General features: G+C 36.0%; 1 protein-coding gene across 3 annotated transcripts in view; it reads left to right on the forward strand.

The window, feature by feature from the left end:
* Positions 1-15,914, forward strand: part of OstDelta (oligosaccharide transferase delta subunit) — a 25,364-nt gene continuing 9,450 nt past the window's right edge. For 2 of the 3 annotated variants that reach the window (XM_045762042.2, XM_045762045.2), the window contains exons 1-13: positions 1-67; positions 2,304-2,491; positions 5,571-5,693; positions 6,729-6,877; positions 7,250-7,389; positions 8,258-8,429; positions 9,649-9,718; positions 10,079-10,206; positions 10,651-10,854; positions 11,989-12,193; positions 12,587-12,757; positions 13,525-13,638; positions 15,738-15,813. In XM_045762042.2, coding sequence (XP_045617998.2) covers positions 58-67; positions 2,304-2,491; positions 5,571-5,693; positions 6,729-6,877; positions 7,250-7,389; positions 8,258-8,429; positions 9,649-9,718; positions 10,079-10,206; positions 10,651-10,854; positions 11,989-12,193; positions 12,587-12,757; positions 13,525-13,638; positions 15,738-15,813 — 1,750 coding nt within the window. In that variant the 5' untranslated portion in view covers positions 1-57. Of the gene's footprint in view, positions 68-290; positions 431-2,303; positions 2,492-5,570; positions 5,694-6,728; positions 6,878-7,249; positions 7,390-8,257; positions 8,430-9,648; positions 9,719-10,078; positions 10,207-10,650; positions 10,855-11,988; positions 12,194-12,586; positions 12,758-13,524; positions 13,639-15,737; positions 15,814-15,914 lie in introns of those variants that run through there. The other variant, XM_045762043.2, reaches the window with a different exon arrangement.

Raw genomic sequence — 15,914 nt, forward strand, 5'->3', positions numbered from 1 at the left:
CATCTTCCTCTCTTGCCAGTCAGTCTGTTGACACTTGTACAGACGGGGATAACAGCCATGAGACGAGGTAATACGCAAGTCTCCCAGTTTTGTAACGATACTACATTATATTGACGTAGCATTACTTACAAGTGTTGTTTAAGCAGTTATTGCACGAGAGGGGAGAATACAGCAGGTAGCGAGTAATGTAATGAGGGAGAGATGCAGGGGAAGAGGTTTGTTTATGCAGACGCCGGCGAGGAAGAGCTGTGATTGGCGGAGCGGGACACGCAGCAGCGCTCTCATTGGTCGCCCCCTCCGCTGGCCCGGCTCACATGGACTGCTCCTTCACACATTCCTACACATTATACCTCTTAATTACTCCTGGGGCTTTAAATGAGACATGCATAGTATGTTCACATGCTGGAGGGAGGCTGAAGACACATGACGAGTTAATAAATAAGTTTCTTACCTCTGCATTCTCTCATTGGTACTAGGGTGAAATTATTGTTTTTTTATAATAATTTTTTTTTATACATGATAATAGATGTAATTTCTCCATGCCATCAGTGTGTGTGTTAGAGCAAAGGCTCTAATTTCATAGAAAACTGCTTGGAATTCTTAAGGTTGCAGTGCTCTTGATATATATATACATGATTTTTACACACCTGTTTTAGCTTTTGTCATCTTATTCAAGAAACACATTTTGCTTCTACTTTCCTTGCATACATTTTTGTTAACTACCTTTTCAGATTCCCAAAGCTGTAATTTTTGTGTCCCATTGATGCTTACACGTTTAACATTTGATGTAGCCAGGATTGTATAGAATTTACAATGTAATTTGTAAAGGAATTACTCTGCCCATACTGGGCAGTATTCTAGTTTACATTTGCCTGCCGATGCAAAACTGGGCTCGTGTAATTTAAATTGTTGAAGCAAATTGGTGTTGCTGTGGTTTCTTTTCTCCTTGCTATCTGTGGTTGTATGGGTGAAGAGTTAAGGTTAGGAGCAAGTTGGACGTGGGAGGCCTTGTCAGCCTACAAGTCCACAAGATATTTTAAATGTAGCTTTACTTTTTGAGATGTACATTTAATATTTAGAAACTTGCTATTTGATACATTTTTTTGAGATATATATACTGTACAAGAGTTGTTACATTCTTGTACAGCCACTAGTTCGCGTAGCATTTCGGCAGGTCCCTGGAATACGATCCCAGCCGCGAAGAATCGTTTTTACAACCAAATACTCGTTTTACTGTTGAATTAAACAGACATCAGTTAAGGATTTGTGCCCAGTAAATCCTCCCCGGCCAGGATGCTAGAATCTGCTAGATGCTAGTAACAATGACCATACAGCATTTGGTTGAGGCAGTAGATACGGAATTAAAATTTTGCTCATATGTTAATAAAACAAAAAAAATGTGATTTTTACCACCTTAAAAATATTCATTGTCCTCTCATCACACAATTTAAGTTTATAACTAGTGTTTTCAGGTATTGTATACAGTATTTTGTTTATTTGGCCATCTGTTGATTGGTTAAGTGTTTTTTGTAATTCAGTGTAAGTTACCTCTGCTAGGATATTGATATTTCCTGAGAGCTATTTGGGTATTTTCTGTTTTTGGTTATCTTAGTTATTATAAAAGTCATGGAAAAAAGCTGTTTTCCTAGACTTTTATAATGCTGAAGGGGTATTTAAAGGATGACCCATGTTCATTATAAATTCTCTTGCATATAGCCTTTGAACTTGCATGACTTCTAGAGGTACACTTTATTGTCGGTATTAATGTTTGTGATAACATAATGTCGTGCATAATTTCGGTAACAGTATTTTATTATTTTGTGATTCTACCCAAAAATTGCTGTACATGTGATATACTGTACCTTAATAATCATGTACTGTGTGTTGTTATTAGGACATGAATGGCAGTGTATCATTCTCTTGCAAAACCTGCTTGTAATCTCATGGTCTTACACATTTTTAGAACATTTGCAACACACACACACATATACACGGACACGTATACACGAACACATATACACGAACACGTATACACGAATACACATACACGTACATATATACATGTACATATGTACACGTACATACGTACACGTACACATATACACATGTATACACATACATATATACATGTACATACACTTACTGTACAACATACACACTGTATATGTAGAAATATTCTACTCCATAGATAAGTGTTTTGAGAACTTAAGTTCACGTAAGTTCAATTACATATTATAAATGTATGCCACAGTATGGGCAGCCTAAGGTGCATGTAATTTACAAAGTTGTATTTGTTTTGACAGGGGCACTAGTAATTTTGGCCTTACTGGGGGCGAGTTCAGCCCTATCCCCATCCACGTACCTGACTCCAGGGGACAAGGAACGGCTCAAGCTTGTTCTTGACCCTGCTTGGTCACTCTCCGACCTCGCCCAGGTTTTATATGCATCAGCAGGCTACAAGCACTTAGGGCAAGAGATTCCTAATATAGAGGTATGTACTGAATGTTATTTTAAAGGTTTGTAAAATAATGCCATAATATGGCAGAAGTTGATGACCAGCATTATGAAAGGGAAGAGTGGACCAATACTTGACAGAAAGGTTGAGAGAACTTGAATAAAGGGAAATGACAACAGCATGTTTAGTTGCAATACAGTTCTATACAGTACTTTCAGTTTGGGCCTATAAATAATGAAGGTATTTGTTCCCACTCACAATTGTGTTATTGGCCTCCATTTCTACCAGTTCATTCAGGGAGACATTATTGTCATTCCAAATAATTAGTAGTCAGTAACAATACTGAATAAACACAGGTATCCTATCTAAGAGGTGTGGGGTAGTGGCTGGAGAAGACACAAGGTGACAGCTTAGCCTTGTAGAGATCAAGTGAGGACTGATGGCTTTCTAAGTTGATGGAAACATGGCCGCTCTGTCCACAGGGACATCTGATAGTTGCACGCTTAACCAGGCATCTGTAAACTCTTGTCTGCTGTCCAATCTTGTCCAGTTACCCATGTATCTAAGCACTCATGGGTGTGGGGTCCCACACCCCACAGATATCATGGAAGCGCTTATGAGCTAGGTTTGCAGTAGTTGAGGTTAACCACTGCACTGCGCCAAACAACAAATGCTGTTTTGAGAGTTGTCCGTTTTGTTTTAATTAGGCTATATTTTAGTGTTTTTAATGTTTTCATCACTTTTAAAATGAAAATAGTTGAGTTTGGAAACATTTTCACATTAACTTTACCTGAACATTTATAAAAACAACAAAAATATGTCCTTAACAATTGCACTATGAAGTTTTTGCCAAAAACAGATGTGCAGTGCAGGGGTTAAGGAACGAACATTTACCTGAATAGAAAAGAAAATGAAATAAAACACCATGTATCTCTCAACATTAGCGTCAAGTATAGAGCATAACACAGTATGTTAATGTTGTCATCAGATGGTTTGATGATAAAATTGAGATTTTCATAAAGTTTATTATTTGTTACCTCAAAGTTTTCATGTTATTGAAGTATTTTAGTTGAATTAAAAACATTTTTTGTGGTTCCATTCTATTAAATAGTGTAGATGCTATAGGCTTATTTACGTGCCATAAGCTGGACATTGGCAACCAGCTGGATACAAGCAACTTTCTCCTATACAAGCAACCTCCTAGCACAGTTCATTGAGATCCCACATAAAGTAGCACTTCACCTATGCATTTTGGCACTTAGTATAACAATGATTACCCAGATATCTATCCCCACATTACACAAAGTTCATTATTTGCATGGGGGTTATATTCCCGCATCCTCACTTCTTGGCTGTGATCACTATTCTATTTCAATTTAAAATTTTTATCTGTGATAACATGCCTCTTTCTCTTATCTGACCCAGTCAGACTGCTATTGCTAGCAGACATCACACATAATTACAAAGGAAAAGAAAATTGAATAAATATCCTTGAAGTATCAAGAAATAACAACCATGAGAAAATCCACTAGGACTGTGAGGTGGCACGAACCTATGACCAAGGCATTGCCAGCTCTACCATTGGACCACCATACAAAAGTCATACAACTGGATTTCTTCTGAAATCACAGGAAGCTGGAGGCCACTACTGAAGCAGTCCAAGATTTTATGTATGACCTACAAGCACTTGGGTGGAAGGACAAAATGTTCCTACACCTTATGCCCCAACTTCAGAATAACAGTGAATTTTCCAAAATTCTAGGGGATTTTCTCATTGATATATATCACGTTAGTGTGATTGCTGTGTGTTTTAAGTAACAACCGTGTCATGGCATTGGCATGTTCATTGGCGGTAGTACTGGGACCATCCACAGAAGTTATTCATACAAATTGTTTCCCAGTTTATACCACAGTAAATATAACAAAAAATACTGCATTACTAAAAGTACAAGAATAGTACACTCGTGAAAATACAGTACTTGCAAGAAATTAGAAAAGTGTAACCTTGTTTATCTGGCCTAGTGCACGGTAGTCCAATAGGTTCAGTAATACCACGTCTTCCAATATTTTGGTCTAATGTATTTATTTAATGTTTTTTTTTTCTGAGAATGACACATTTAAAAAATGTTTTATGATCCTTTTTTTTATATTTAAATTGGAAATTACTACACATTTATAGGAAATTTTTATAGAAAATACATATAATTTTTACTCTGTAAAGATAAGTTCTTGCAAGCTAATCCTTGTTGGCCAATTTAGGTGTGCTGTGATCTATGATCTCGGGGAGTTTGGAGGGGGGGAGGTGAGGGAGATAGGGAGGGAAAGATTTAGAGAGTAAAATAACTTTGTATTGGGTAGAATTTGTTATATAAGGGTCTGGATTTGAGGGGTTACTGTACAGTATATATCTTGGTTATATACAGTACTGTTAATGGGATGCAGTTGATTTAGTGCTATGACTGATATTTGTTAGAATTGTTTTCATGAATTATAGCTACAGTAGCAATATTTGTATTTTAGGTGATGTCTGCCTCAAATTGTTTAAGTAACACTATACCCGAGAGCCCCACAATATACTTTCTTCAGTGATGCATATCATTGGTATATGTGAGAACTAATTGTGTGGTTAATTTGTATGTGAACATTGTATTTGGTCCTTGGTAACCTTAGGATTTTAAAAATTGGAATAGAACTATATTTTTAATTTCAGTTATATGAGCAAAGAGGAAAAATGGCATCCAAGTCTAGACACAATAATGACCGAGATACTGTATTAGTCAAAATATCAATGTTCCAGTGGCCAATGTTCTGGCACACCCCAAGGGCTCGTCCACCCCATCATTGTTCGTTTTTGCTTGGTGTCATTTTTTGCCCCTCTATTTCATAGATGTATTCTGGTAGATGTGGATATCTCCTTCAGTTGCTCCTTAGTGGTAAACTCAATGTCTTTAAACTGTAGTAAATTGTTCAATAGCAATAATCTCGATACATTTGTTTGCTTTTAATTAAATGTTCCTTATATTGTAGCAAATAATTTATGTTCTTGGTTACTGTGATACAGTAGTGTAATAATTGCCAGTTTTATAACCTTTGTGATCAATTTCTCCTTGGCCAGGGTGTGTGTAACTTTGTTAAGAGTTCAGCTGGTGATGGTGCAACTGTGGAGACACTCTTCTTAGCATCTTCAGCTGGTAAAGCACTTGGATGTCCCATAGCAGCTTCTTCTGCATCAGTTCAGGTAAGATTGTATTATCTCATTGTGTGTTTAAAATTTGTCATGCTTTATATTGAAACCTTCTTCACACAACCTTTTTCAAAACAGACAATGAATCACGTTATTGTGATTTCATTGTGCAAGTAAATTCTTTATGGGTTTCTCATTATATATACAATATATGAAAAATTGTATACCCTTTTCATAGATTTTATTTGTATCATGTAGGTCTAGGAGGATGCAGCTTCACTCTCTATAATGAGCATTTGCATATTTTACAAGAGAAAAAGAATAGAGAGGTGATTATTATAGCACTAGAATATGACCTTCCTTGAATGTGAGGTACTTCAGGTGGCATACAATAAATTGAGCTATAAGCACAGTTAGTGTTGCAAAGTTTCTAGAGATAACTGTTCCTCACTGGTTGCTGTCCAAAAGACATCATTGCATTTTTCTCAAAAAGGAATTGTCTCAATTGACTCACTGTAAAACCATGTGGCTCATGCTTGTACAAATCATGACTGCAAGCAATGATTTCTTGCTATCAAATGATTTGACTACCAAAACAATAGTGGTCATGTTCTTCACTTCTGGCACTTTATGAAACCCCCACAGCTTTATTTTACCCCTACCTCCCTCTTTATCATCACCATCCCATGAACCAATTCTCTTCACAGCAGACAGTTCAGTTTTCACCAACATTTTTGTATCCCATGGCATGCAGGCCCAGGGATACCTTTCTTGATTGTTCTCATGTGGTCAAGCCATATCTAATCTATCATGACTTCATTTTGTCATTGTTTCGTAGGTTACAGCTTTTTCTGTTATTTTTATTTACTTTTGCAATTCTTTTTAAATACTCAGTAATAGCACTTATTCCCTGTTTCATGGAGTGGGAAGTTGAGTCAAAATTATATTTCAGACATGTTGATCTGTAGTATTATACAATACAGTATTTACATAATTTTTCCAAAGTTCTTAATTATGCAATATTTTTTTTACATTGTAGCATCATGGTCCTGTAACCTTGTTTGTCATTTTGTGTAATTTGTATTTTAGGCAGTAAATGATGCCATTAGAGAAGGAGCCTCATCTCAAGAGCTTTTCCATGCTGTGACTGCTGCAGCAAATCTTGGGTTAGAGTTGGACACTGCCAAGGTCCTTCGTGCTACTCAGATGGCTCTGAAGAAAGATGACAGTGTATTAAGGTTAGAATGATGAAACTAAAAAAAACAAGTGTTTTAATTATGAATTTACCAATTCCAGTAAGTTTAGTTTTTATAAATTTCAAGTACAGTAGTTGTATCTTATGTCTTTAAAAAGGGATTGTCATCAAACTATAATATTCAAAGCTCTCCCTCCCAGCCACTAGGATATTAGTCAAAAAGTAATAAATTTTACATTGTTTATGATGATCTGTTGCCAATTTGTGTGCCTGCATGTTATTTTGTTGCAGAAAATTGGTTTTACAGTATTTTATAATTAGAAAAATAGTATAGAAAGAAAAGGACTGACTTTAAAATATTTAGTATCAAACAGAAATATTGACAAATGTGTTAAGACCCAGGGTTGTCTTCCAGCCTTGGATATGCTTTTCATGTTGGCGCACAACTCAAGGGAGAGGTTGGAAGTATCTTTGAGAGGATTGAAGATGCCATAGTACAAGCAGATGAAGTTGATGGGCGTATGCTGCAGTTTGAAGGCGGCCTTTCAATCACAGGTGAATGGTTTCTCTCAGGATTTGTATGGACATTGGTAGTTGAGTTTTTCCTGAATTCTTGCTTGATTTGCCATTTTAGAGTATTTTAATTATAATAACTATTGTAATGACTGCTATGATGGATGACAGTGGTTAGAGAAAGATGAGAGGAGAGAGATGGGAGCAGTTAGGGGAGAAGAGAGGGATTAAGTCAGAAAGGTGAGAGGAGAGAGATGGGAGCAGTTGGAGGTGAGAGGAGAGGGATGGGTCAGAGAAAGGTGAGAGGAGAGAGATGGGAGCAGTTAGGGGAGAAGAGAGGGATTAAGTCAGAAAGGTGAGAGGAGAGAGATGGGAGCAGTTGGAGGTGAGAGGAGAGGGATGGAGTCAGAGAAAGGTGAGAGGAGAGAGATGGGAGCAGTTAGGGGAGAAGAGAGGGATTAAGTCAGAAAGGTGAGAGGAGAGAGATGGGAGCAGTTGGAGGTGAGAGGAGAGGGATGGGGTCAGAGAAAGGTGAGAGGAGAGAGATGGGAGCAGTTAGGGGAGAAGAGAGGGATTAAGTCAGAAAGGTGAGAGGAGAGAGATGGGAGCAGTTGGAGGTGAGAGGAGAGGGATGGGGTCAGAGAAAGGTGAGAGGAGAGAGATGGGAGCAGTTGGAGGTGAGAGGAGAGGGATGGGGTCAGAGAAAGGTGAGAGGAGAGAGATGGGAGCAGTTGGAGGTGATAGGAGAGGAAGGGGAAAAAGTAGGTCAAAATGGAAAATACAGCATGAGAGGGATTTTTTGGACATTGTGTTTACTCTTCAATAATGTAATAGTTTCTTTGTATTTATGGTACAATACTATCTTTTAAGTTTGCTTAAAATACTAAATCATTCTTATTTTTGTCCACAGCTTTAGTTCTTAGTGGTGCGTACAAGTTGGCAGAAGCTTCAAGAAAAGCACCGCCCATAAAGCCAGATCAAGCTGTGAAGTTTGCAAATTACCTCATGTCTCGGAAGTCTGTCCAGTTGTCCAAAGGTGTATATTATTTGCTGGAGGCAGTATCTATGTTTACAAATAACAAGTAAGTTTTTTGTCAGTTTTAAATAGTTAATGAATAATATTTAAAAATTTCCAGTACACTAATTTTGTGTCATCTTTAAAAACACACAAAAAAGGAAATCTGCAGATGGTCGATTTGCCCAATTGAGTTAGATCTTATTTATATTCAACCATTCATACTAATTTTTACTTATTCAACCTATGCTTGAAGCTATCAAACGCGTTTACTTCCATGATATATCTTGTAACTTGCTCTACATATCGGTAATCTTATCATAACTTTTCCTGACTGAATAGTATTATTTCATGTATCCCTTTTGTTAAGGCCTTTCATCCATTTGTATACTTGAATCATGTTACCTCTTACTCTATATGCCATTCTAGAAATATATATTGAGATATCTTTGTAAGAATGGTTTCTTATGCCCAGGATTAATTTGGTTGCTATCCACTGTATACTCTGATTTTGCATCATTATATAATAATCATTGTCCCATTTTTGTACATGGGGTTGGGAGGCATCAGTCCCATAGAAATAGAGCAAATCAAAATGAGAAATAAATGTAATGCAGCCGGTATCCAAACAGCTATCATCTCCCTATCTATTTTTTAAACTTGTCAATAAATCTGAAATATAAAAAAATAGGCACATATATTAAAAACTCCAATCTACAAAATACAAGCTTAACTTTAGAAACATTGAAAGGGAAACTGTTTTCTCTGTCTCTCTATATCCCCCTTTCCCACAGGAAAGAAATGTTCTGCACCAGAGACATCGAATGTATTTACCTCGATAGAAATCAAGGTTGATTACCAGTCACAAATTAATGAATATTCACACCTATTTTTATTTAACATATTCTTACCAGAAATGGTTCTCACTACTGATATACCAAGATAGTCTCGCATATCATGTTAGTTACCAATGTCCAGCCAACAGTGAAAACCAAAATCTGCCTTGGGTCTGCATCATTGGATGAAACACAAAAATGCCATTAACTCTGAATATACCTAGTCATACAGTATATACTTTTTAGTCTTGTAAGCAGTGTTTAGCTTTCATGTTCAAGATGAATTGATTGTCAGAACTATCACAGCATTTCGGCCGCTCTAGGTGTTACTTGATCATAACCAAGGTACACTTCAATGAATTTTAAAATTTGTCTGATGTATGAATAAATTTAAAGCTTAAAAAACTAACAAGCCAAAACAAGTAACATAAAATTGAACTTATTTTTCAGGTTCCATGTTCCAGTGGCAATTACTTTAGCAAGCAATGTTGCTGTAAGTGCTGAGGCTCCTCAAATACAGGCAAGTTCTCTTGGCAGTGAACTGCTTTGGACATGTTAAGAGTAAATGCACACATTCTGCCATGGAGTAATATGGGTAATATTAATATGCATGGGGTAATAGATGTATTACTGTATTCTTTTGAGAGATGTGTTAAACTAGTACTGTACAGTAAAATGCAAAATTGAAGGTTAAATAACAGTTTAAGAATGCATGTTTAAATCAAAATGTGCTTATCTAATTTGTCTATGGGGAAAAGATTCAGCTCTTAAGAGTTCTGCTTCATACCATAGGCATTTTTGCTGGTGCTTTTGTTATGGGTAAGTAGACGTGTGTTGAATTTTAGTGATATTTTAGTAATGCTTGTTTTATTTTTAATAGGTGCGAGTGACAGATCTCAAAGGTAGTAGTTTGGGACCCTTGAAGGTGACTGCTGATTCTGCAACAAGAGTTTCTGATGAAGTAGTCATCATATCAAAAGAGCTTCTAGTGCCTCTCTCAGCAGTGGAGTAAGTCTTGCCATAATTTAATTTAATGATGCAATAAGTAATTATCTGGAACCTTATGTATTATTATTGCTTATACAGTACTGTATATTTTACAAGTTTCTACTTCTAGTGACAGGAATGTTTTAAAGAAAATTATTTTCATGAGTGCATTTATATATATTGCTATTTCTCTGAAAGTAACTAATAGTACAAAATGTATAAATTAAACAAATTCAAATCATGTATAATGTAATGAAAAGCTTAATCATTCCATAAGAATAATGTAAAAAAATATATACAGGTATAATATTTCAGGAAAATTGTTAGGCAACTTGGTTTATTAGGTACAGCACATACATACAAACATGTATGTATGTTTAGTATCTTAAATAATCCTTTTAAAACTAACCTGGACTTAACAAATGTATAAAATTTAATGCAATTTTTTCCTTCCATAACCCACAGTGGTGTTTACGAACTAGATGTTATGTCCAGAGGCCCTGACCGAGGATTTTATCGTTTGGTGGTGAGTGTAGATGCTCAAGACTCTCGCCTTGTTGGCCACGCTGCTGCTCAGCTCACCTTTAAAGTTCTTACTGCCATTGACATCCAAGGAGTGGAGATTGGAACTGCTGATTCTGACCAGTCTACGGCACCAATTCTTCAAAAGTCAGTACATTTTTATATTTGCTCTTTTCTAGTTTTGCTCTTGCTAACAGCCAGGCTCCTTCCCTGCTCAAGTGGTACCATGATCAACACTATAATATTGTTCATTATTATGAGCTTTCTAGTGGTTTTCTTGACTGGTGATTTCCATGTCATTTGGGCAGGTGGGGACCATAAGTGGTTTGTTTTCATTTTAAAACTTCTGGTATGTGCAATGGGCTCATACATATTATGGGTATATAATGTTTCTCTTGTGCCTCTGTATGAGTCATTTGTGTCAGTTTTTGTTGTCTCTGATTATTTAGACGAATTTGAGTAGATCATTACTGTAAATTGCAGTGTATAAACTAGTCTGCTTGGAGTATAAATATGCATCTTCAGTATAATCCACTGTCAGGTCACATATAATACAAGTCATACGAGAAGCGAGAAAGTATCCCCAAAACTTGATCCTAAAACCATTACCATTCTTTTTATACGTCAATGACCTTCACGGGGGAGTGAGCTCGTATATGTTGATATTTGGAGACAAAGCAAAATTAATAATGAAAGTAAAGGCAAGAGGGCTGTAGCTGTCAGAAAATCTTGTCAAAACTCCAAGAGTAGGCAAACAAATGGTTGTTGGAGAGTTACACCCCAACAAATGCATTGTAATGAAGATGGGGATAGGGAAATAACATAACATAGCAACATATGGGATGCCAGCAGTTTGTTCCTGGTGGAATCAAAATAGAAACTTCAAAATGTAAATAAGTTTGTGACAAAGTTAGCACCTGAATTAGGAGAACAAAAGCTATGAGAGAACTATTACCCAGCATATTCTCTTGTCCTTGTGTGTATTTATTGTAAATTGAAATAAGTTTATTGAGGTAAAATACACACAAAGGGATATGAGGTAGCTCAAGCTATTCTCACCTCGTTCAGTACATCGTGTTAATACATAGACACACATCACAAACAATAAACATATTACCAAACATTCTGAGAGATAAACATGCACATTTCCTTCTTTACACAAGTATTATTGTAAATAGTTTTGCTTTTATTCACTTTTGTACATTCAAACTATACATGTAGTTAATATTGATTACATTGTGTTGAGCTGCATAGTAAATTTTCTTATTTGCATTTTTTCAGGGTGAATTATCCTAATACCCTCTCAGATGTCCTGCTAGCTGATCAACACCAGCGTGTGATGTTGCGATTTTTGGTGAGAGACACTGCATCTGGGAGACCCACTGAAGTTCATCAAGCATTTGTGAAAATTACTCATATCGATTCAAAGCGCGAGATTATTTTTGTTGCAGAGACAGATTCAAATGACATCTATAAATTTGATATTGTAAGTGCATTATTTCTTTGTAAATTTGTCTTTTATTGCGGGGTAATGAAGTGCATTGCTACACAATTTTAGCACATGACTTTTCATAAATTTGATACATATGGATTACTTCCATACATTGTGCTGTGTTATTGAATTTGCTTTATTAGAATTTTTTTTATCACTAGAAACTAATTTTCTGCAAACTGCAATTTAAGTTCTTTTTTCATCAATGCATAACTGCTTCCAGTAGTTATATATAGACGATATAGTGTATATGTTTTAAGACTTTAAAATGCTGAATTTAATCGAAGCAGATTAATTTGATATTAGCTTTTGACAGTGCCTACTTGGAGTTGATTATGTAGATGCTGTTTTATACATGTTTTATTTCTAGACAATTTTTTTTTCTAGGATGTGAGTAACAGCATGAAAGAATTTGGAGGAGTAAGTGGGGTGTACTCCATAGAGCTGATTATTGGTGATGCATCCATCAGTAACCCCACCCTCTGGCACATTGCTGACTTGGCACTCACTTTCCCTGAATCTACTGTTGTTTCATCACCTCAAGATTACACATACAAGGTAAAGGAGTTTGTTACTGTGGATAATTTAATAAGTTACATGGACCATAGGTTATGACAAAATTTTGGTCAGTCGTTTGTTGGCCTCCCTTGTTCATCTTGGTTAATAAATGTTGACTTGCTGGCTGTTCTCATGACAGCTGGGGTCACATGAAATAATTATGAATATGGGCAATCTTAGCCATGCCAATGTGCATTAAATTGGATTCAAAAGATCCTGCTATTTCTGCACAGTGCACATGAAAACCTCTATGGTCCTATGTAGGTTTTCTATGCACATTATACACACGTGTGCACACACATGCCCAAGCTCATTGTCAGATGCTGGATTTCAATAAAGATATAACTTAATTATAGGGTGATGCATATATGTATCTACTTCTATGATTCCATTAGTTGGATCTCCTTACCAACAGAGATGATCAAACAAATCATACAAACTGATGTTTCCGTGCACCACGAGATTTAAATAATTGGTCTTGAATTTCACCCACTTGCTGCTAGCTTCATAATATTTAATGCCACAGATAGAACCAATAACTCCTGATCCCCAGATAAATATTTGTTATTTTTTACTTGGAATCTTGGCACTTTTTTTGTCCAGCAGCAGCAGTAACAATAATAATGAGAATCTACATATAACAGGCCCTCTTTAATTTTTGCATTTATTCTTATATTTTTCTTGTACAGTACAGTATATGGTGTAATGACTTGCTCAAATTTAAAATCCTTTAATGGTTCATTTACCAAGAATGTATGGGTTTGCAGGTTCGTCCAGAAATCAACCATGTGTTCCGTAGTCCTGATCCAAGGCCGTCATCTGTCATGTCTACAACCTTTACTGTCTTGTGTATCTTGCCCTTGCTGCTACTTCTACTTATAGTAAGTGCACTATTATATTTTTTCATATTTACGACTATATTTATTGGCATTTCTTAAACTATAAAATTCGAAATAGTTTTAGAAAAGTATCAATAAAATGTGTGTACAACAGCAAAGTGTAAATGGTAATATGTAATTATTATATCAGGATGATTTTCTCTCAGTAACTGGGATGACTGCTAGTTAAGAAAAATTGGGCTAGTAAACAAAGCTCATATTAACGAGAGTACTATACTCTTGGAACAGTGGTACCAGCTGTCCCTCAGTTTGAGTGAGGGGGTGTTAAATGCTGAATGTTTTCCCTCCTTGCCTGGCCTGTGTGTCTCTTGGGTGCCTTTCCAGTCACCACCTTCCTCGAGCCTCGAGTATCTGACCTCACCCTACTTGTCTGCTCATAGTCTTCCCAGCTACATGCCATCTGTTTACAATTGCTTGTCAGCCCCCAGATCTTACTTTGTACCTTTATTGATTTCTCTCAATGTGAGCATTCCAACCCATCCTCCTGTTTAGATAGTACTGCACCTATTGTGACGATCGTCAATAGTCAGAATTCGTACGTTCTTAGCTTTTCAAAAATGTAAAAAATTACCGAGATAGATTGCATAACATTCTCAAATGATTTCTATTAGTCTTGCCTCCAAAGCTGCTTTGCTTCTCTATCCATGTCCATTGTGTTTTTATTCACATAATTTTACTCTAAATGAAGTAAGAAAAATTATTTATACTGCTGCACTGTACACATATTTTATTATAATGAGAGCTATGAATAAGGCAGTCCATCCTACTGTTTTGGTAATACTTATATGAAGGATGAGGACCATAGTACATATACCGACATACAACGCAATTATAAAGTACAAATCTAATTGTACTCAATCGAACGTACTCAATCCTGTTGAGTTTGGACAAAATGGGAAAACTATTTTCTACTCGAGTTGCAAAGACAAACTAAACTAACCTAACCTTCCTAGTCCTAATACACACTATCTGAGGCCTAATATAGTACATATGTGTACTGTACTAGGCCTAGGCATATTTGTTTGTTGCTTAGCTTCATTTTTTGGATGCTTATAAAGTGAATGGTACAAAATACTAGTATCTGATTGCTTAGTACATCAATGTTTGTACTATGTTGCACATAGTTACAAAAAGTACCATCTAAACAGGAGGATGGGTTGGAATAATGACAAATTTGCATCAAAATAACAAGATGCTGACAAGCGTTGTAGATACAATAGCTAGATGATGTTTATTTCATAAATAACCGGTCACATCCAGAATATTATGCAAGGTGAAACAAATTGCTTATTAATAAGAGGATCATAAATAACATGTTTATTATGTTGTAATTAGTTGATTGTAGTAATAAATATATTCTTAGGTTGATATGAGCCTCTCTGTTAACACATTCTCCATAAAAAATAGTGTATGGATGAATGTCGGTAGCTGCCATATAATTATGCATCAGTATATCTTATTATCTTTGATACCATGTTCCCTCTGGGAATTTTCTACTCTTGAGTTAATTACCACTTAAGTATAAATCATTATAATTTTATAATTTATAGTATTATAAATTATATCATTATACAGAGGAACCTCAGTTAACGAATTTAATCCGTACCAGCACCGAGCTCGTCATGTGAAACGATCGTCTCACGAAACAAAGTTTCCCATTTAAAATAATGGAAATACAATTAATCTGTTCAAATCTACAGTAATTGTGTCTTTCTTCCTCTTGACATCACTTTCTTTAGCAAGCAGCATCTTTGGCGACATCGTGGTTACAAATTGTAGTCACAAAACCACAAAAAAAACCAAAGAAAAGCAACCGAGCGGAAGCTCGTCAATTGAGACAAATTTTCTGCGAGTGGCTCGCTCGTTACCTGAAATGCTCATAGATGGGGCTGCTCGGTTGACGAGCAGCCCCATCTGTATAATGTATAACATTATACAGCCTCTGTATAATGACTATTATTAAAATTTGTCAAAGAAGTATTGCTCAAATCTCAGTGACGTAATGTGTAGACATTTTTCTAAATTAGAAAATTAGTTTGGGTTTATTTTTAGTCGTGTTCAAATATCCTTTTATATTGCAGTGGGTGAAGCTGGGTGTCAACATCTCCAACTTCCCATTAACTCCTACAGCTATTCTGTTCCATATTGGCCTTGCAGGTATGTGCTTTATTTGTATTTTATAGTATAAATTATTAGTTATACATATTAACAAATCAAAAATGGTATGAGACAATGTTGCCAACCTACTGCTTTGAATA

The sequence above is a fragment of the Procambarus clarkii genome, chromosome 42 (genome assembly GCF_040958095.1).
Source record: "Procambarus clarkii isolate CNS0578487 chromosome 42, FALCON_Pclarkii_2.0, whole genome shotgun sequence".
NCBI classification, from domain to species: domain Eukaryota; kingdom Metazoa; phylum Arthropoda; class Malacostraca; order Decapoda; family Cambaridae; genus Procambarus; species Procambarus clarkii.